Source organism: Malania oleifera, chromosome 2 (genome assembly GCF_029873635.1).
Source record: "Malania oleifera isolate guangnan ecotype guangnan chromosome 2, ASM2987363v1, whole genome shotgun sequence".
NCBI lineage: Eukaryota > Viridiplantae > Streptophyta > Magnoliopsida > Santalales > Ximeniaceae > Malania > Malania oleifera.
In genome coordinates, this window is record NC_080418.1 from 553,283 (window position 1) to 575,796 (window position 22,514).

At 35.5% G+C, this 22,514-nt stretch overlaps 1 protein-coding gene across 6 annotated transcripts in view; it reads left to right on the forward strand.

Moving 5' to 3' along the window:
• The window catches only part of LOC131148999 (ABC transporter B family member 25, mitochondrial), a 140,528-nt gene that overhangs the window by 27,277 nt on the left and 90,737 nt on the right, over window positions 1–22,514 (forward strand). For all 6 annotated transcript variants that reach the window (XR_009135107.1, XR_009135108.1, XR_009135106.1 and 3 more), the window contains exons 7-12: window positions 7,248–7,350; window positions 7,663–7,770; window positions 7,992–8,075; window positions 8,191–8,251; window positions 8,719–8,864; window positions 8,952–9,068. Coding sequence is in view for 3 of the 6 variants with exons in the window: in XM_058099015.1 (XP_057954998.1) it covers window positions 7,248–7,350; window positions 7,663–7,770; window positions 7,992–8,075; window positions 8,191–8,251; window positions 8,719–8,864; window positions 8,952–9,068 (619 nt within the window). In the remaining 3 variants the exon portion in view is untranslated. The remainder of the gene's footprint in view (window positions 1–7,247; window positions 7,351–7,662; window positions 7,771–7,991; window positions 8,076–8,190; window positions 8,252–8,718; window positions 8,865–8,951; window positions 9,069–22,514) is intronic.

Below are 22,514 nucleotides of genomic sequence, written 5' to 3' on the forward strand. Positions count from 1 at the left end.
GAACCCCACCCCCACCCCTCCCCTCCCCCCAAAATATTTCTTTGGCTGTGAATGAAAGCCATTTCATTCACACTATTACTCGGTGAAGGGAAGTCTTTGGAACACACTATTATTGTTTTGTTTTGTTATGACATTCGAAGAGCCACAACCTGAGCATCTCTTGTTGCCCTTGTAAGTTTTGTAGGCCTCATTCGTGTGCGACTAGAATTTTCAATGTAGTAGTAAGGCCTTCCACCCATTTTTTTGATCACCCTTAGGATATGAACATCAAGGAGGCACTTGCTACTATCCTTATCCATGCAAACAAACTTGCCTTTGCCATTTTCAAAATCCTTCGAACTCACCTTGTTTCCATCCTCTGTGAGTTTGACGCTATGACTACTAATAGCAGTTCCATCATTGGTCTCATAGAGCACACACACCTATAATTTTTAGGACCCACAACCCTGCACGAGTTCCTCCTTGGCCAACAAAATGTATGAGACATGTCTTCTTGCATATTCTATGATATTGGAGGTAAATGAGTTCAAACGTATGACTAAGATCACTTTTCTCTCTGTTTTAAATGTAGCAAACTCTCCCATCCCTGTGTCAAGTATGAGCACGACAAGGAAGATGGGCCAAAAATTTAAAAGAATAGTAAGTTAAGAGATTGAGGTAGAGAGCGAAGTAGTAGAGGACCTTGCAGCCTCTCTGGTTAAAAGAGATGGGAATCGAGTTTGAGGAAGGGTGGTGATGCTGAAGAAACTAAGGTTCGGATGGATTCTCGTGTTGATGATTGTAGCAAAAGCCTCTATGAATGATTTCAGGAATCTCAATGATCGATCAAGAGGGCTTGAAGAAAGAAGATTGTTGGAGAAGAGTTGAATTTGAATCAGTCTACTAGGGTTTCATTTCGAAATAAAGAGTTGGAAAAAGGATGGATGGTGAGGAAGATTTGTCTTTGATAAGAGAACAGTCAGCTAGGGTTCGACTTCGAGAATAGGAGTTGCACTTCTATGAACATACTAGTGGCGAAGCGAACTAAGAAGAGGAGCGGAAAGAGCAATGGGGAGATCTTTTCCATGCTTGAGGACTCAAGGGAGAGTATTGCCAAGAGGAGAAACATTGCACACTCTCCTAACAATTGGATTTCAACATTTCAACTTTTTTCATAAAGCAAAATTTTTTCCCACCTTTCCACAATGTGCTTCCCCCACCAACTCTTAATCAAACATTGAAAATCAGTATGAGAAAGCGACATGTTTTCAAATCGAAACAGAATTGGGAGTCATTTAATGGGATGAGATTCAAGAATCATGGGGGCAATGGCTAGAAATAACTGTAAGGAGTAGTTCTTGAGTAAGAGTAGGAAAATCATCTTCCCAGTTAGTAGTAAACAGAAACCTATCAATCCTAGTAGCTATCGTCATCAATGAACCAAGTAAAATGAGCATTCAAAAGAGCAACAACCCTTAATTGAAAATCCCTAATAAATATTTTTAAACTCGCATACTTGAGGCAATTCTGGAGCCTCCCAATTTTTCGTTTTCAAATCTAATGACATTGAAATTGCACCCCCACAACCTACTGGAACACATGCCATGCTCCGAAGCTAGTTCATTCTAAACAATACCTCTTAGTGAAGGATTATTAGAACCATGAACCAAGGTAAACCACAACTAACCTTTACCTATGAGTCTATGACCTCTAAACAATGTTTTAAAAGGCGAATTTGACCCTTAAGAGGTAGGGTGTAAGCCTTTTGAGAATTTTATTTTCACGTAAAAACATGTAAATAAATTACATATATGCTAAAAATAAAAAAGCTAAGAAATTCACAAATATAATGTAAAAAGGGGAAAAAAGAAAGAAATTCACGAGTATAATGTTAAAAAAATCGACTATAATTTGCAAACTACTTTTTGGCCGTTCAAAAATTGCTAATTTGAATCGATTACATAAAACATGACAAGAGAGCTATACAAACTTCTAATTGTTTTCAAGATCTAAGATACAACTCTTAGTCATTCTTGAAATCCTGAGGTTCAAGAGCTCTAGAATCAACTCAAATTATGACATTTCTTTTATATAAACATGGAGTTAAACTTTCTAGCCAAATCTAACTTGAGAATTGCACACCTAGAATGCGTAAGCCTTAACTAAAATGGTGCAAAAGGCTTGCCTTTAATACAAATGCGTAAGCCTCAGCATGTAATGTGTTGGGCTTTTTGGGGTTTGGCATTTTATATTGGGCCTCAAGGCGTTTTAGGCTTGTCTTGCCTTGAGGTGATCCTCAAGGTAAGCCTCGATTGAACCTTCTAAAAAATTGCTTCAAAATGAATAGATACAAAAAAAGAACCAATGAGAACATCCAATTGTTTAAAAGGCTTCAAAATGAACAGATACAAAGAAGGAACCAATAAGAACATCCAATTTACTAGTAAATCTTGTATCCTAAATAATAGAAATATCCCCTGTGGAACCAGTAGAAGCTAACCATGCCCAATATTTTATTTTAGAATCCTAGATGCTCCTAACAAGAAAACCACCCACAATTTCCAATTTAGATTCTTGGATCATGAGGGTGCTAGAGGTAGCCTTGACTATAATATCTTTAATCTGACGATTGTCATCAAGACAACCAAACCTTTAACATTCCATCTTAGAATTTTTGTTTTACCAAATTACTACCCCTAACTTCTTTCCCTTTCCCCTCTATAATTTATAAAAGAGGCTAATTTTTGCAATTTTTTTTCCTTTTATGGGTTCTATATGAAATAAGTTTGCATCCAAAAAAAAGGAAAAAAAGGAAAAATTCAAACTTGTACTACGTTTGTGTAACACAAATTATCTTTGTATGCACAGCCAGTTATAAGCTCATATAAAGGAGCAAGTTTGTGTTAGGTACCTAATAGCTTGCATAAAACTTTGTTTGATTTTTGTATCATGAATCTTATCAAATCCACTTGGTTCAAGGGAATAGACTAGGTTAGTATAGAAAGGAGAGGACTAAAAAGTTAGCACAAGAAACTGGGATTAGATTATCAACATGGAATATAGGGACACTTATGAGCAAAAGTATGGAAATAGTGGAAATAATGTTTAGAAGGAAAAATAACTTAATTTGCCTTTAAGAGACGAAATGGGTAGGGGAGAAAGCTGGAGAAATTGAAAAATCAGGATTTAAACTTTGGTGCACTGGAAAAGAGAAACTTAAAAATGGAGTAGGAATTATTGTAGATAAAGACCTAAAAGATAATGTAGTAGATTCTAATAATACAAGATAGGATCATTAAAATCAGGATAAGAGTCCCCTCTAGCTTCTACTACCATGCCTTTGGTTTCCTCATATAATGTTCATACTCCCCATGATGTTGATCCTCCTATTGCTGTTCGGAAAGGTAAGCACACATACTCATCATCCCATTTCCAACTATGTTATGAGTCCTTATCACCCTCATATTATTGTTTTGTTACACTGCTCTATCACCTACTACTCTTCCTAAATCTATTTCAGAAGCCTTAGCCTATTCTGGGTGGAGGAATTCTATGTTGAATAGATGAATGCTTTATATGACAATGGCACTTGGAACCTGGTACCTCTTCCTACTGACAAGTCTGTGGTTGGTTGTCGCTAGGTTTACATTGTGAAAGTCAACCCTGATGATTCTGTGGCTCATCTTGTTGCTAAGTGATACTTAGGTGTATGGTCTGGATTATTTTGATACTTTTTCTCCCAGTAACCAAACTTACATTAGTACATCTGTTTGTCTCCTTGGCTACTACTTGTCACTTGCCTCTGCATCAATTAGATGCGAAGAATGCCTTCTTACATGGTGACCTTGAGGAGGAGGTTTATATGGAGCAAACACTTGGGTTTGTTGCTCAGGGGAGTCAGGCTTAGTGTGTTGGTTCAAGAAGGCTCTTTATGGTTTAAAATAGTCTCCTGGAGCATGATTTGGTCGTTTCAGTGTTGTAGTACTTGAGTTTGGTCTTCAATGGTGTGCAGTGTATCATTTCGTATTTTGCCGTCATACTTCATCAGGTAGAATCCTTCTTGTTGTTTATGTGGATGATATTGTTATAAACGGTGATGATGATAAAACATATTCTAAAACTTTTTCTACAAACTTAGTTTCAAACCAAAGATTTGGGATCATTGAAATATTTCTTGGGTATAGAAGTATCTAGATTTCGTATGGGGACTGTTTTGTCACAAAGGAAGTTTGTTCTTGATTTGTTGGATGAAACTCGATTGTTGGGATCTGAGCCAGTTGATACACCCATGGATTGTAACAGCAAATTAGTTCTGGATATGAGTGTTTTGCTACCTAATCCTGGACAATACTAGAGACTTGTTGGAAAGTTGAATTACCTCATAGTCACTCGGCCGGATATATCTTTTGCGACAAGTGTTGTGAGTCAATTTCTACATTGTCCGAGGACAAGTCATTGGACTCAGTAATTCACATCTTGAGATATCTCAAAGGTGCATCTGGGAGGGGTCTTTATATCATAACGAGGCTCACACTTATATCCATGGATATACAGATGCAAATTGGGCTAGGTCACGTTCCGACTAAGGATCCACAACTAGTTATTCTATCTTTGTTGGTCGTAATTTGGTTTCTTGGAAGAGTGGGAAACAAACTGTAGTAGCCAAGTCAAGTGCTAAATCATAATATTGAGATAAGGCTCATTGTACTTGTGAACTTTCCTAGTTGAAGAACATGTTGAAAGAATTGGGTATTTTTTTTATTCTTAGCTATGATGACAATCAAGCTGCTCTTCATATTGCCTCTAACCTAGTCTTTCATGAACAGATGAAGCACATTGAAGTTGATTGCCACTTTGTTTGGGAGAAACTTGTGCATAAGCTCATTACTACTGCTTATGTGAAGTTTGATATGCAGCTTGCTTATTTGTTTACCAAAGCGTTGGGGCGTGATCGTGTTAAATTTATTTGTAATAAGCTAGGAGCACATGACATTTATGCTCTAGCTTGAAGGGGAGTGTTAGAGGTTATTTATGTCTTTTAGTATTATTATTATTAAGTGTGTTAGTATGTTAACTAGTGAGAGTTAGCAAGGGTATTATTGTCGTTAGAATGTATTTAATTTGTATTATAAATAGAGGGAGAGACCTATCTTCAAGTAAGATCATTCATTTTAGTCAAAATTTTAATAATTGTAATTAAGAATTTTTTTCATATTTTGGCCAATGGAAAAATGAGAATGACTTTGATTAGGAATTCAAATTTTTGGGCAGTGAGGGAGGTGAAGTTAATTCTGAATTGAGGCCTTTTGAGGAAAGTGAAGTGAGGCAGTAGTCTATGGGTTGGAGACAGGTAAGGCTCTTGGTCCACGTGTATTTCATATTTCTTTCTTCCAGGATTGTTAGGATGAGATTAGGGTGGATTTAGTTAAGGTATTTATCGAATTCCATATGAGTGCTATCTTATGCAAACTTTGCTTTTATTACTTGGGTGTTTAAGAAAGTTAGTCAATTAAAGTTACAGCTTTTTGGCCTATTAGTGTTGTTACGAGTGTTTGTAGGATTATTGATATGGTTCTTGCTGATTGGTTAAGTTTTGTGAAGGAGACTCTATTTTTAAGGCTTAAATTGCCTTTTTGAGGGTTAGGCAGATTGTGGGTTATTGATGTGGTTCTTGCTGATTGGTTAAGTTTTGTGAAGGAGACTTTTTTGAGGGTTAGGTAGAGTGTGGATTCTATTGTTGTAGCTAATGAGGTTGTTGAGGATGACTGTAGGTGGGAATAGAAGTGGGTTGTCTTTAAACTTGATTTGAAAAGGGCTATAACCAAGTAATTTGGAAATTGTACTTGAAGGTGATGGAGGGTCTCATTTTTGAATGTGCTTGCTGTCTTACAACTTTTGAGTAGGTTTCAGGCATAAAAATTTCGTAAAGATTGGGATAGCTGGTATTAATCTGAGTGACTCTAGATTATTGGATTTTACCTGTTTTGATGACATTGAAAAAACATAGCTCTGATGGGCAAGTGGCTATGGTGGTTTCCCTTTGAGGAGAATTCTCTTTGGTAGAACGTCTTTAAAACTAAATTTGGGGTGCAGGAATTGGGTGGGATGCAAATATGGTGTATGATGTTCCTTTGAAATTCTTTAGAGATGCATTTAACAGTTTTGTTATTTCTTATTGCTTATACCGAATTTGTGGTGGTTAATGGGTCTCACTTTTGTTTTTGGGAAGATATTTAGGGGGTGATTTTGAGTTTTTCATTTGTTTTCCCGAAATTCCCTTGTTTTTACGAATGGGGACAACTTCTCCTGTGATTTCCATTTTAATTGGTCTGTTAATGATAGGGAGGTGGAGGGACACTCAACTTTGTTTGATATTTGGAGGGTTGCCATTCTTCTAATAGGGAGGACCCTCAGTTGTGGCTCTATATTCATGTGGATATTTTTCTTGTAAATCTTCTTTGAGCTTTTAATTTGAGAAAGTATGCCCTTGTACCTTACATTATAGTTTTTTGAAGATCGAAATTTCCTTCAATATTGAGGTTACCTCAGTTGTTTATCTTTTTTGGAGGGAGTTGGGTTTGCCCAGCTGGAGGATTTGTTGTCTGTTTCCTTTACAGGGTTTGGCAGGAGAGAAAGGTTTGGCATTGTGGGGTTGGGGATTTTTTTTTTTTGTGGTCTCTTTGGTTGGAACAGAGTGCTCTGTATCTTTATGGAGAATAAGATGTCTTGGCCTTTGCTCTGGGATGGGATTCAGTATTTTGCCTTGTTATGGGCTTTTGCAGCAGGATGCTTTAAAGGGGTGTGTTTTTCAGTTTTACCGCATGACTGGATGGCTGTGTTGTTTTGATTGTTATTTTTTCTTTTGTCATGTTTTCTTCTTAGAAGTATTTCTTATGCTCCTTTTGTATTCGTCTGTAATTAATGATATTTCTTTTTTTTTTTCCCCTAATAAAAAAGAATTAATAAAATGTTAGCAAAATTTTTTTTAAAAAACTATTGCCTTGGGAAGGCAGCAAAAATTAAAGAATTTAAATTGTTAAAACACACAAATGGAAAGTCATGTGAAGTTGTTGTACTTTTGTGAAGTCTGGTGATGTTATTTTTGTAACTTTGTAACATTTTCAAATTTTGAGTTTGGTTCCTTGCCATGCTAAAATTAACAACACAAACACTTGCTTGCACCCTATTTCCTTCTTTCCATCTTTTGAACAGTTGAAGGACATGTCTTTTTATTTTTTTAATGTCTGATGTTCTCTCTGTGTTTCCAGTCGAGAAACAGGTGCCTTAAATCGAACAATTGATCGTGGTAGCCGTGCAATAAATTTTATTCTTTCATCAATGGTATTCAATGTTTTTCCAACCATCTTAGAGGTATGACTCTGTAGGTGCAATCACTATTAAGCTACTTGACATTGGACTTGCATTTCCTGGATCTCGAACTCTATATGCTGCCACCGAATATTCATAAAGCTACTTGACATTGGACTTGCATTTCCCGGATCTTGAACTCTATATGCTGCCACCCAATATTCATATAAATGTTTTCCATTTTTTATTAATTACACATTTTATCTTTTCATTTCACAGTCTCAATTTTGAGCCATTTTTCTTTTAATTACTTGCCTATTTTTTCTACTCATTGTTTCTGATCAGTATAGACAGTTTTAACATGCATCCTTCCAGATATCTATGGTATCAGGTATACTGGCATACAAATTTGGGGCCCCTTTTGCATGGATTACTTCTTTGTCAGTTGCTGCATATATTATTTTCACATTGACTGTGACACAGGTATAATAACTCATTCTTGCCTATTCCACCTACATAACAGTCTTTTTTGCAATAAATGGTGCATATTATCCATCTGTTATAGATCATGTCACAATTGTCTTCATCTGTTGGTGTCCCGAGTGTGGTGTATCCTTCTGAGTTCCGAAGACGGTGAAAAATTTATTTGTGACTTCTGCTTAAAATTTTTGCTGTGTGTGTGTGTTTTTTTTTTTGTTCCCCAGTGGAGGACCAAGTTTCGGAAGGCCATGAATAAAGCTGATAATGATGCAAGCACAAGGGCAATTGATTCACTTATCAATTATGAGGTGTGCTTAAAATATATATTTATGGATTTCTCCCTTATATGCATCATATGATGTGTTTTTTTTTTCCTGGTGTAATTTTGAAAATTTTTGGTCATATAATTTGATATATTTTCAGACTGTGAAATATTTCAACAATGAAGCTTATGAAGCTGAGAAATATGATGATTTCTTAAAAAGTAAGTTTCTGTCAAATTCTTTTTTTCTGATGTGTAACTAGCAATCTCCTAAATCCCTTTCCTTTTGAAAAAATAAAGGTTGTTGATTTGCAGATGAATACACTCACAAAGGCATATGCATGTCTATAATTTGTATGCTTGAACAAGTGTGCTGTTATTTCTAATGTTTCTAAATTGAGTGGGCCTTACCATTTAACTGACCTTAGTGAAACAACATATATATATATATATATATATATATATGGTAATGCTTTGAGTGGTGGGTGGCCCGGAAAAACATCAGTTATAATATTTTGCATCCACCTCTTGACGCTGGTTGAAATTTGTGTGTGTTTGTACCTTGTTATGCTTTCTGGATTTAACTGTTCTATTTTCTTCAAGTGATGATTTCTTTTTATTGTTGTTTCTTTTGGAAAGAGTTGCTTTAGTTGATTGATGCTGCTGCTGTGGCTGCAACTCTGATTCAGGATATGAAGATGCTGCCTTAAAAACGCAACGTAGTCTTGCCTCCTTGAACTTTGGCCAAAATGTAATATTTAGCACAGCTTTGTCGATTGCTATGGTTTTGTGTTCACACGGGATTATGGATGGCAAGATGACAGTGGGTGATTTGGTAAAATTTCTGCTTGATTATGGTTTATTCATATATTGTAAAAATTGATGATGGTTGAATCAATAAGAAATCTATTTTGGTATGCAGGTAATGGTAAATGGGCTTTTATTCCAGCTCTCACTTCCACTCAACTTCCTTGGCAGTGTGTATCGTGAGACGGTGCAGAGCCTTGTTGACATGAAAGCTATGTTTCAATTGCTTGAGGTACTTCAATGGAACTTCTGACTCAGTAGTTGCTATTTTAAAAGCTTGTCTCATTCAAGTTCACATAATATGTTGACCAATTAAAAGCTCCTTGGGCACGTGGCTTATGTGGTTTTATATCTATAATCTGGAACAATGACTAAAGCTTTTTTTCTAATAGCTTGTCAAGATTTGACCTGACTTTGATTTATCATACGTTATTGATTAAGAATTCCTAAATTTATTTGCTCTCTATGATTGCTTTGATCTTTCTATATGTTGGGAAACAACTTCATGTTTCATTAGGTCCTAATGATGAATTACAAGATATAGTAACAAAAATATAAAATGAAGAACAGTTGGAGGGATTCAGGAGTGATTTCTGATGTAATTGTTTATAAACCTTGTAATATTTTCCCATAATTGGTTCGAAAGTGTAGGTGATTTGGAAATCATCCTGCTGCAACAGCCCAAGGAGGCCACATGTTGAATCCTATCCCAAAGCATAGTAGAAGTCATCCTCTCCACTACTCCCATACCCCCGCAAAACTGTAAAATTCTCGATAATCAGTGTTATTTATCATGTGTTATCTCTCCACATGCTGTTGGGCTGTACGTGCATGGGGAGTGTTAAAGCTTGGTATACATTGTTGGACCACAACCTAATAGCTTAAGAGTTTAGGTAAAGTGGTAATCTAACAAAGGTGAAAAAGATACAGAATACATGACACATTGTAAATAAAGAGAGAGACCTATATTGTGATCAAGTTTTTCCAATTTTCTAAACCTTCTTAGTGTGGTACCCGAGCATTATCCAGAGACCTAAAACCTAAGTGCAGTAGCCAATTCCAAACAAAGCTCGAAACCTTATAAGTTATAACCCTATATGCATTTCTGCGACTGTCCACACCACCAATAGTCTGAACAACTCCAGCTTTCATCCGAAAAAAGGCAGCCCTGAGGGTGCAGAAGCCAATTCCAAACAAAGCTCAAAACCTTATAACCCTATATGCATTTATGCGACTGTCCACACCACCAATAGTCTGAACAACTCCAGCTTTCATCCGAAAAAAGGCAGCCCTGAGGAAAATATTGGACGCCACTGCCAGTTCAAAATCATGAGAACCCTTCATATTTTTAAAACCAACGTCACAGTTACGCAGATATCACCATTATGTAGCCCCTACAGTTTGGATTATGCTGAAGTATTCAATTTGGTTGCCAAACTTGACTTGGTTCATTTGTTTTCCTCCTTAGTCACCACTTATCAATGACCTCTGCATTGGTTATATGTGAAGAATGACTTCTTTTGTGATGACCCTCAAGAGGATGTTTATATGGAGCAACCACCGCGGTTTGTTGCTTAAGGGGACTTAGCATTTGAGCTTTGTCTAAAAAAATCCTTGTGTGATCCGAAGCGAACTCATACAGCATATTTTTGTTGGTCTGGTGCGGTAATTTGTATTTTGTCGCCATACTGCCATTCATAGGATTGATTATCAATAATGATGATTAGGGTATCTGGAATATAAGGCAATTTCTCTAGACACAGTTTCAGACTAAAGATTTGGGTCCAGTAAATTAATTCCTGGGTATTGAACTATCTTAATGTAAGTATGGGACCAGCTTGTCATAGAGGAAGTATGGGACTGTCTTAGCCAAATTTAGTATCCTTTAGATCTTTTAGATGAGAATGGGATTGAAACTCACTCAGATTGGGCTCGGTCACCCTTTGGCAAGATGTCCACAACAGGCTATTGCATGTTTGTTTGTGGTCACCTCGTATTATCAAAGAGTAAGAATATCATACTTGTATTTAGGGTTATGCAGATGCTGATTGGCCCGACTCATCCTTGGATGGCCCACCACTTGCTACTGTGCATGTGCTTGTGGGAACCTAGTATTATGGAAGAGTAAGAAACAAATTGTTGTGGCGTGTTTGAGTGCTGTGTCGAAATACAAGGCCAATAACATGATCTTAAATTCCATGAAGTTGCAAAATATTTTCCCTTTCCACCAACCTAGAAATTGAAATGGCAGTCGATTTTTAGTTTTACAAAATTTTCATTGAAATTTCAGTAAGTCACTCATAAATTATTGAAATCTCAAAATTTGAGTAAAATTTGTCATATTTTAACTATAGAATGAAGATTCTTTTAAGTTTAAATTTGAGATTTAGTGTCATAATTGGAATTTCTCCCTTGATTTATCTTTTTTTTGTTAAATTGAATTGAAAGATTATTTAAAAATGGATATCAATAGATTTTGAAAAATGAAACTTAGATCTAAGCTACACCACTTTATTTGGCTATTTATGTCTATCCATCTATTTCTGTTTTTTTAATAAATGATATTTAACTTATTTATGAATTTCATTTACATTAATTGAATATATTTAATAAGATTATTATAGTGTACTTAATGCACCTTTTAGACCAGTTATTCATCCTTCATATATTTCATTTGCAATGTTTTAGTTCAGAATCTTGCATTATTATGCATATTTATAGTTTTTAAAGTTTCCTAAAAGAATTCCATGCTTTCCTTCTAAGTTACATCATTTTCTGAAGTCAAAAGCAAAAGTGACTTCAACATCGAAATTGCATACAATTTTCTTTACTTTTTGAGGCATAAAAAATTCTATTTGAAGTTGAAATTTAAGACCTTCCTGTAGCAAAAACAACATTTGAACTGGTTTGGATAAGGAAGATGTTGGAAGAACTTAGTTACCAGCTTGTCAGCTTATGGAATTGATGTGTAATGATAAAGCTACTATTTAGATTGCCCCGAAGGCTTCAACCCATTCTTTAATGGGCATAAAATACACATTAAAGTTGATTGTCACCTTGTTAAATTAGAACTTGTGTAGAAGCTCATTACAACCACTCAAGAAGTTCAAGTTCCAACTTGCTGATTTATACATTATAGCTTTTGCGAGTTCTTGGGTTAAATCCATGTAGAACAAAGTAGGAGCATATGAAATCTATGCTTCAGCTTGAGGAAGAGTGTTATTGGTTATGCTGCTGTGTCGTTGCAAGCATGAGTGAGTTAGGTATTGATGGTCATTGCACTGGGCATTACACACATTATAAATAGACAAGAAGACCTATCATGTGATTAGGGTTTTCTAATTTACTAACCTTCTCAACAGGGAGGAATACTTCCCTAAAGTCACCTAAAAGATCCTCTTCCAAGGTTATCACTAGTACATTGTGCATATGCATGCCCACCTGGTTTGGGTTGGTTGCATAAATTGGGAGCCAACTCCTTTCATCTTTGAAAACATATACGGCTGAGGGAAGGTTTTGGGTAGCTTATTGAGGATTGGTGGTGGACTCTGCATTTTGATGTCTTTGCAATTCTTATGCTTGTTGAATGGGACTAAGGAAAATTTTAAATGGTGGAACAAAACCCTTTTGGAAATATACTTGAGGAGGATGCTATCTGAAGGAAAATTTAGGTGCTTAACATTAAAGAAATTTCTCAGTCTCCATGATGTAAAACAAGCAAGAGGGGTACTTTTGAGGAAACACCTATTTGGAATCGATCTAGGGCCTTGAGGGATAAGGGTCCATTTTCCCATGGAACTTCCCTATTTGAATGGTGCAAATTGGGAAACTTTAGAAGAAGACAAGGGACATCAAAATAGTTTGCAAATTCTATGCAACCCTTTGCCTTGGCCATCTACTACGAGACCACAAGTTGAGGGGATTAACTTAAGGAGGATCCGCACCTATGCAACTTTATGGGTTGGAAAAAATCCTTATAGTGAGGTATGAATCTTTCAAGCTCTAGAAGATTGTAAGACTGAAGGCTATGTACTGACACTCTATTATTTATTAGCCTAAACATCTTCATTAACTCGTTTGCCTACTATACTATATGTCTATACTCTACTATGCAATACATTAGTAGGGTAGGCTAGGCTATAACATCTTTTCTAAATTCAGGTCAAGGATAAAAGCTTAGTTGGAGCAGATTTGCGGTTGGATAAGGTCTTTGAGGATTACTGTTTGATTTTAGGGTTCAATTTTGTTATTCTAAGGGGGTGGTGCCCATAAGTGAATGTTAGGGTGTGACTAATGATACAATGGCTGTATCATTCGTTGGGGAGACCAACAACTTGAGATGGGTGTTCAAAGGGGACAAACTGGATTCTACAGAGGGTGATATTCCTTTGTTGAATGGCTCACGAGTTTGAGAAGATGTTTCTTTATCTCAGATGAGGGGCTTGAGTGTGTGTGGACCATGAATTAGAGTTTAATGGCAACATAGAGACATCCAATGTAGCTGGTGCAAGTTCCTTGTATTTTGGTTATGTTGGGTTATGGACATGCGTGCTTCTAATATTTTGAAGGAACTAGGGGCAGAATTGGATCTTTGTTAGTCAGATGAGGCCGATCCTAGGACTCCACTTTATGTTAACAACTAGAGAGGTAAACTGTTCAATAATCTATTGTTTGTCTTGTTTTTAGAAAACCAACTTTGGTCCTGATTCTAGTGTAAACTCTTATCCTTTTTATTTCTCCTTTGGGTGATTTAAATATGGATTAATGATTTTTTGGGCTGTAGTATGGGAAATACTGTTGAAAATACAATAGAAGGAAAAATATTTACTAACAAAACTAATATTAAATAAAAATACCAATACTTATCACAAACTGAGGCGTAAAAGGACCACCGTCCTTAAAGCTAATTTCGAGCCTACAGAGAACATTTCTCGGTGCATATAGCCACTCATGCATGACCTTCAGGATTACTCAATTGGCTTGGTTTTGTGTGCGCTCACAAACACCAAAGCTATAGGAAATATAGTGTCATTTAATTACCTAACAGAATATAAATCTCGAAAGAGAATAGAAGATAAAGTTGTTTTGGAGAAGAAAAACGTATCTTGAAGTTGGATCACAGTTTATATAGGTAAAATAAAGTATAACTTCCAGCATCATAAGTACGAAATCATTAAAGTAGTAGTTAATATTTTAAAATGTTGAAACTAATATATTAAATTTAACGTATATTTAATTAAAATAAAATCGATGTTTGTTATATAATATTTATTATATATATATATATGTATGTATTTTTTTTTTTTAATTTGAAACATCCGAGATAAATACCAACAATCCCCTACATGGTTCAAATTAAAGAAATTGAAGAAAGATAAAAAATTAGTGTTGGGTAACCACGAGGTGTAATGCATTAGGTGACAATACATTTAAGTTTGAATAGCATTTAGAGAGAATATGTTATAAGTTACTAGAACTTGGTCAATCTTAAATTCTTGAACCAAATTCCTTCAGCGTACCAATATAAACATATCACTCACATAACATCTCTAGACACGAACTCCTGCGAGTTGGCACGAATAGGCCATGCACCATACCTGGATATTCATGAGTGCTTTAGAAAGTAAACTTTCATAGGAAGTGGCCCCACTTCCACACTCATATAGTTAAATCCATCAAGTGTGTAAGTACAACTAAACACACTACCTAACAAAGGATATATGAATTTATTAAGAGATAAACTCAACCTCACAATCGTTATAGTTGCACCATTCAAAACACCATGGGGATGATCAAAACAAATAATATTGCTCACCAAATTGCTCAATGATTTGTTATTACCCATTGAACCTAATTCGATACCCAATCACATAGGTTGGGTTGCTATCATCAGTAGGTTATGTTAAGGGCTTAACACACATCCCCTTTGATGTTTATTTTCTATTAGCTTTTTTGCTAGTCCTTTAGTTAAGGAAATCATTATCAACATATGTTTCTCACTCTCATATTTTGATCATATTGATATTAGGTATCCTCACATTTTTGTAATCACATTAATAATTGCCCAATTTGACTATTCAGTTAGTTCAGGTTAGTTCATAAATATACTAACCAAAGCCAATACTATGGCTATGTGTCTATTATCCACTTGGATAATGCACCCCAAAAAATGATAATTTACACACTTGTGTGTTTGCACTTTAATTTCTCCATGCCATTTTACAGCTAAGTGACTTCATCCTCACATCATTGCTTCCATGTATTATGCCTTATTTGCACCTGTTAATTTGCCTCTCAAAGACGTAAAAATCATTAATAACATCATGAAGCATATATACAACAACAACAACAAAGCCAAGCCTTAGTCCCACTAAGTGGGGTTGGCTATATGAATCCTTTTCCGCCAATTTATGCGATCATGGACCATTTCTTTTGATAGATTCAAGGATATTAAATCCTTACTCACTATCTCCTCCCAAGTTATTTAAGGTCTACCCCTACCCCTTCCCCTTCTACTACCCTCCACAGTAACTAAGTCACTCTTCCTCACAGGTGCATTATGTGACCTACGTTGCAAGTGTCCATACCATCTGAGTCGTCCCTCCCTTATCTTATTTTCTATAAGAGCTACACCTAAACTTACCACAAATATGTTCATTCCTTAATTTATCTTTCAATGTTATACCACTCATCCATCTAAGCATTCTCATTTCGACAACTTTTACTTTCTGGATATTATGTTTCTTCATTGCCCAACATTTCGATCCATATAGCATAGCTGGTCTTATAGCTGTCCTATAAAATTTTCCTTTTAGTTTTAAGGGTATTCTACGATCACAGAGCACACTAGAAGCACTTCTCCTTTTTATCCAACCTGCTTTAACTCTATGCATTATATCATCTTCAATTTCTCCTTTAGCTTGCATAATAGATCCAAGGTATCGAAATCTACAAGTGCTATTTATTTCTTCATCATCAAGTTTAACTTGGTCTCTAATATTCCTCCTATCATTACTAAAATTACATTTCATATATTCAGTCCTATTTCTACTTATCCTAAAGCTTCTAGATTCCAAAGCTTTTCTCCATAATTCTAACTCATCCTATTCCGTCCCTAGTTTCGTCAATTAATACAATATCATCTATAAATAACATACACCATGGAACCTCCTTTTGAATACTCTTAGTCAATTGGTCCATCACTAAAGCAAAAAGATAAGGACTCAAAGCAGATTCTTGATGTACACCTATGGTGATTGGAAATTCTCTAGTTTCTCCATCTATAGTCCTTTCACTAGTTATTACTCCATCGTACATATCCTTAATGATATCGGTATACCTACTACATACATCCTTTTTTTCTAAAACCCACCATAGAACTTCCCTAGGTATCCTATCATATGCTTTCTCAAAGTCAATAAATATCATATGCAAGTCCCTCTTCTTTTCCCTAAACTTTTCCATTAATCTTCTTAAAAGATAAATAGCTTCTGTGGTAGATCTCCCACGCATAAATCCAAATTGATTTTTTGAGATCTTTGTTTTTAACCTTAATCTTTGTTCAACTACCCTTTCCCTTAGTTTGATCGTATGACTCATAAGTTTAATTCCACAATAGTTATTACAATTTTGAATGTCTCCTTTATTTTTGTATATAGGTATTAAAGTGCTTTTCCTCCATTCATATGGAATTTTCTTAGTTTTTACAATTGTATTAAATAAATTAGTTAACCAAATAATTCCGTTATCACCTAAGCATCACGCATTTTCATGAATGAACAAGAATACGAAAACCACATTGGATACCCCCCACAACTAAAGATAATAAATTTGTGTGACTTATGATAATTCGCCTCATCATGGGAAAAATAGGTAATATTCTATTTTAGTAATAGAATTGAAAGAGAAAATATTATATATTGTCTGCCACAAAAATAGTAAAAAATGAATCACTGAAAATGCTAATGCCACAATAAAAGTTTTACATTTGAATATCACTAAATAAATTACTTTACTATATCCTGTCCATGTACATGGCTGGAGCAGTTAAAATAAAATTAATTCAAGAATAATGTCAGCTTATTTATGCACACATGCTTCCACCACTTAAAAACAAGTCATAACAATAGTGGGGAGCACTTAAATTCTTTTATTACTGTAAACCTCACTATTAATTAGGTTGTGATCTATAGAGGGAGCCTCACAATCCCAAGATTCCTCCCCCCATTTTATAAACAAATTTACCATCAGTTTGAAAAAGGAAAATAGGGTCTTTAAGAGAAATCTAAAAAATTAAGAAACGAGAGTTATATAACCATATTTTCTGCCCTCTTGAAATGCATGCTTCACGCATTGAAGGTAATAATATTGAGCTTGAGGATTACTATCTCTACGCTCCATAATAGATGGGGTTCTTTTGCATAACCAACAAGTATTTGACACTCTTAAAGCATTATTACCATTTGAAGTCTTCATAAATGAACTTGGATTTGGTTTACAAATCATGCAAGTATTTTGAAGTAAATCAAACCCAAATTATAGGTTCTAACGATTCATAAGAATTAGGTGAAAATGCAAATGTGATGGAGCATAAAAAAAAATTGAACATGTCAATGAAGCAGATTGGAGAAGAACACTCTTGCCTAACAGAATCACTTACACATCCCAAGCCTTGGTCATCGCTTGTAGAACAAAATGAAACTAGCCAACACACACCAAATTAAAATTTTTTCGCAAAATAAATAAACTAAATGCAATTTTACTAAAATTGCTTTACAAATTAATGATCCAAAATTTCTACAATATTTGTGACATCATTTGCAATTGATTTTTCTAATGTTCCTATTTGACTTGCACAATTGGGAAAATAAAATATCTAAACTTCTTGCAAATATAAATAATATCAATTTAACGGGTTGTCAAACAGTTTGAAACAAAAATAAAATCAAAACTACAAGAGGCTAATTTAAGTTAAATAATAGTGAAAGAGATGGTGATTATATCATGGTATTAAGCAAAGGAACAAACACATTATTTTATTGACACTTTACTTGTTCCACACATTTCTTGCCAACTTCAGCAGATCATGATTGCACCAATCAACAAATTGCCTTGATCATCTATACGACAATTAGGGCCCGACCAAAGCACCAAAATTCAACCACAACAAATGAGGACAAGATGGTTAAATGTAAATACCACACGTGCAAGACACAATTTGTTACTATGTGCGTTGTGCTAAAATGAATGGGCTTTAAGATTGTTGGAAATATAATAGAAGGAAAAATATTTATTAATAAAACTAATATTAAATAAAAATACAAATACTTATCAGAAGTTGAGGTGTGGAAGGACCGCTGTTCTTAAAGCTGAATATACGCCTATGGAGAACATTTCTTGATGCATATAGTAACTGCGCGCACGACCTCTATGGTTGCTCAGCTGGCTTGGTTTTGTGTGCACTCACAAACACCAAAGCTATAGGAGATGTAGTGTCATTTAATTGCCCAACAGAATATAAATTTGAAGAGAGAATAGAAGATAGAGTTGTTTTCAAGAAGAAAAACGTATCTTGAAATGAAGCTGATCATTGTTTATATAGGTAAAATTAAGTATAACTTTCAGCATCATAAATATGAAACTGTTAAGAGTAGTAGTTAATATTTCAAAATGTTAAAGCTAATATATTAAATTTAATGTATACTTAAAATAAAATCGACGACGGTTATATAATATTTATTAAATAGATATATATATTTTTTAATTTGAAACATCTGACATAAATATCAACAAATACGACCTTAATTGAGGGATCCCAACCATTCCAAAAAGGTCATACATGCTTGTGATTTATGTTATTATGAAAAGGCTTCTGCTCATAAGTGATTGTTTTGACTTACTAAGTTTTTATTTTTTCTGGACAGCAAAAGAAAAGACTTCATTGTAAAAATTCTAGAAAAATCCAGAAAAAAAGAAACTATACACAAAAAAATACTCTGAATTTGTGAAAGCAAAAAATTTCTCCAATCTCAGCGAATTTCTAAAAATTTCTCTCCTTTAAAGCATCTAGAGCCAACACACTATAGAGAGGTCAGATACGAATCTTCTCCCAAGCTAGATGCCTGTTCAATTTTATCCTTGAAAAAATCTGTGTATTGTTCCAATCATAAACCCCACAGCACTGCAAGTATTCCACACTTCCACATAGCAGCCCTATCCTTTCCTCTTCCAAAGTCCTCAAAAGAGATGGCCAATATTCCATCCACTGTCCTAGACAAACCCAAACTTGTCCCAACATGCCCAATAAATTATTCTAGATGCTTCAAGCAAAATCACAGTGCAAGAACAAATGAGGAGCCAACTCATAGTTCAAATAACATAGAACACAAACATCTAGATAAAAGGCCTTCAAAGCTCTCATAATTTGCAATAGATTCTTAGTATTGATTCTATTAAGTGCAATATGCCAAATGAAATCCTTAATCGTTGGGGGATATTTGGCCTTCCAAATACCTGAAAATATAGGAAAACAAAAGTTGGAACAAGTCAAAAAGTCGAAAAAAGATTTACAAGAGTATATTGTATACGCTTGAATGATCCAAAGCCCAAGACTGAGTATCCCTAGCTAAAGAAAGATGAGAATTATTCAATAAAGACAATGAGGAGTAGAGTTCCATCATTTGTGTATCATTTAGAGGTCTTCTAAAAAATGAAAGTTCCAAGATACTAGAGGGCTAACCAAATCAATTACAAAAAAAGTCATGCTATCTTGCCCTAAGCTCAATTGGAAGAGGTGAGGATAAGATTTGGAGAGGATATCATTCCCCAACCACGAATCTTTCTAAATATGAATCTGAGAACTTGTCCCCTCAACAAAATTAATGCGAAGAGTGAATAAGGGATAAATTTGAGAAATAGATCTCCATGAACTCTCCAAAGAATATCACAAACAAATATGGGTCCCACCATTCACACTCAACCCATGTTTACTCCTAATCACTTTATGATGAAGTCTAGGGGAAAATGTTGTAACCATTTAGCTAGGAGAGTGATGATTTTAGACACTAAAAGATCTTGAAAACCCTTTTTCAGGACTTGCATACCTCCTCCCACCTAAATAAAAGATACCGAAAACCCCCAACTCCTGACCATAAAAATTCTCTCATTATTTCCTCAAATCTTATTAGCAATCGCCACTATAATTTTGAGAGTTGACTAATAATATAAGGGAATGTTGGATAAACAAGCTTGAATAAGGATAATTCTCCCACCACGGGAAGAAAATGTCCCTTTCCAAACATCCAACCTCTTAGCCACTCTTTCCATCACTAAATTCCAAAAAATTGTGGCTCTAGGATTACCCCCTAAAGGGACCCCTAAGTAAGTCAAAGAACACTCTAAAAAACGACAACTCTTCTTTGAGGCTTGCTCCTTAACATGCTCAGGAGACATTAATATTAGCTTGACCATTTTTCTCCAATTTTTTTTTTAGCCCCAACACCCTCTCAAAGACATGGAAGATTCCCAAAATTCATTTGAAAGAAGGCCTATGATCCTCTAGAAAGAAAATAGTGTCATCTGCAAACTGAAGATGAGAAACCGCTCCCTCTCTCCTTACTTTCAAACTTTCACCACCTTGATCTGCAACCCTATCCATCGTTCTACTCAACACATCAGCTCATTGGATAAACAAAAAAAGGGGAGAGTTGGTCTCCTTGTCTAATGCTGCTAGAAGCCCTCAATCGAGACTTAGGTTTCCTATTCACAACAACGGAGAACCAAACATTGAATGAATAACTCCTTAAGCATTGGTGCCAACACCCAACAAAACTCTTTCTCGCAAAAATATTGTCCAAGCAACTCCAACTCTGTCGTGAGCCATCTTAAAATCTAGTTTGAATATGAATCCCCTCTCGTTCCTCCTTCAAATATCCTCCACCATCTTATTAGCCACCAAAATGGCGTCCGCTATTTGTATACCCTTGACAAAAGAAGTCTGAGTTGTTGAAATGGTCTTAACAAGCACCATGGTCAGCCTATTTGCTAGAACTTTTGTGATTATCTTTTAAAGACTAGAGAGTAGGCCAATAGGTCTAGTGTCCTCAATCTTAATAGACCTAATTTCTTAAGTACTAGGGTAATAAAAGTAGAGTTAAAGCTCATACTCAGAATTCCATTCCCATAAAATTCACGAAAGACTTAGCAAATCGTCCTTAATAAAGCCCCTGTAGTCTTGGGAAAAATTATATTAAAGCAATTTGGACCCAGAGTCTTATCCCTATCCATCTCGAAAACAACTCCCGTCACCTCCTCCTCCTTAAAAGGTCTCTCTAACCACAACATTTGATCTCTGGAGGTATCAACCATTGGCCTACAACTATCCTCTTCAGAATAAAGATTAACCAAAAAATTAGAGATCTCAAAGGCTATCCTATTAGGGCCAATAATTCTCCCTCCTCGAACTTCCAACTCTAATCATGTTTTTCCTCATCTTACCTCTAACTACCCTATGAAAGAATCTAGAATTACAATCTCCTTCTCTAAACCATTTAAATTTGGTCCTTTGTCTCCAACTCCTCATTTCCTTAAAGATTACCTCTTCCAAATCATTTATTAAAGGAATCTTTTTGGCCTCCTCACTCTTCGACAAGTTAGTCTCCTCTCCCTTTCTATTTCAAAAGATCCAACTCATCTGAGTTGTGGGCTTTTCTAATTCTAACATCCTTAAACACATCTTTATTCCAAAATTTTAGATTCTTCTTCAAACGTTCATCTACCTCACAAACCTAAATCCTTCCAAAACCTACCCTATGTCCTCTTTCCACGAGCTCCTCACTGAGGGCTTAAAAGAAGCATGGTCTAGCCACATATTCTTAAACCTAAAAGGAGTGGGATCCCAATGAAACTGTTCTATATTCCATCATATAGGGAAGTGATCAAAGTAGGTTTTAGGAGAACAATTGGAGTAAGGTTGGGGAATTTGCCCTCCTAATCACTACAGAGCAGAAATCTATCCAATCTACTAGCCTCTGCTCTAGTACCCCTCACTGACCATGTAAAAGAAGTTTTGCTCAAAGGAAGATCTCCCAGGCTAGAATCCCTAATAAGAAAATGAAATTGGTACATATTAGCACTAGCCCCCCTCCTTTTTTCTTCTTCCTCACAAACCTAACTGCATTAAAATCCCCTCTTATTGACCACCTAGGAGAGCAACAACAAGCAACAACAACAACGAACCAAGCCTTAAGTCCCATTAGGTGGGATCAACTATATGAATCCTTTTCAGTCAATTTATACGATGATGGAAAATTTCCTTCGACAAATTCAAGGCTACTAAATCCTTACTATCTCATTTTAAGTTATTTTAGGTCTACCTTTACCCCTTCTACTCCCCCTCCCAATGACTAACTCACTCTTCCTCACTGGCACGCTATATGACCTATTCGCAAATGCCCAAACCATCTAAGTCATCCCTCCTTTATCTTCTGCAGGAGTTATGTCTAACCGACATCTAATATGTTCATTTCTTAACTTATTTTTAATGTTACACCACTCATCCATCTAAGCATTCTCATTTGAGCAACTTGTATTTTTTGGATATGCTGTTTCTTAGTTGCCCAACATTCTGATCCATATAGCATAGCTAGTCTTACTGCTGTCCTATAAAATTTCCCTTCTA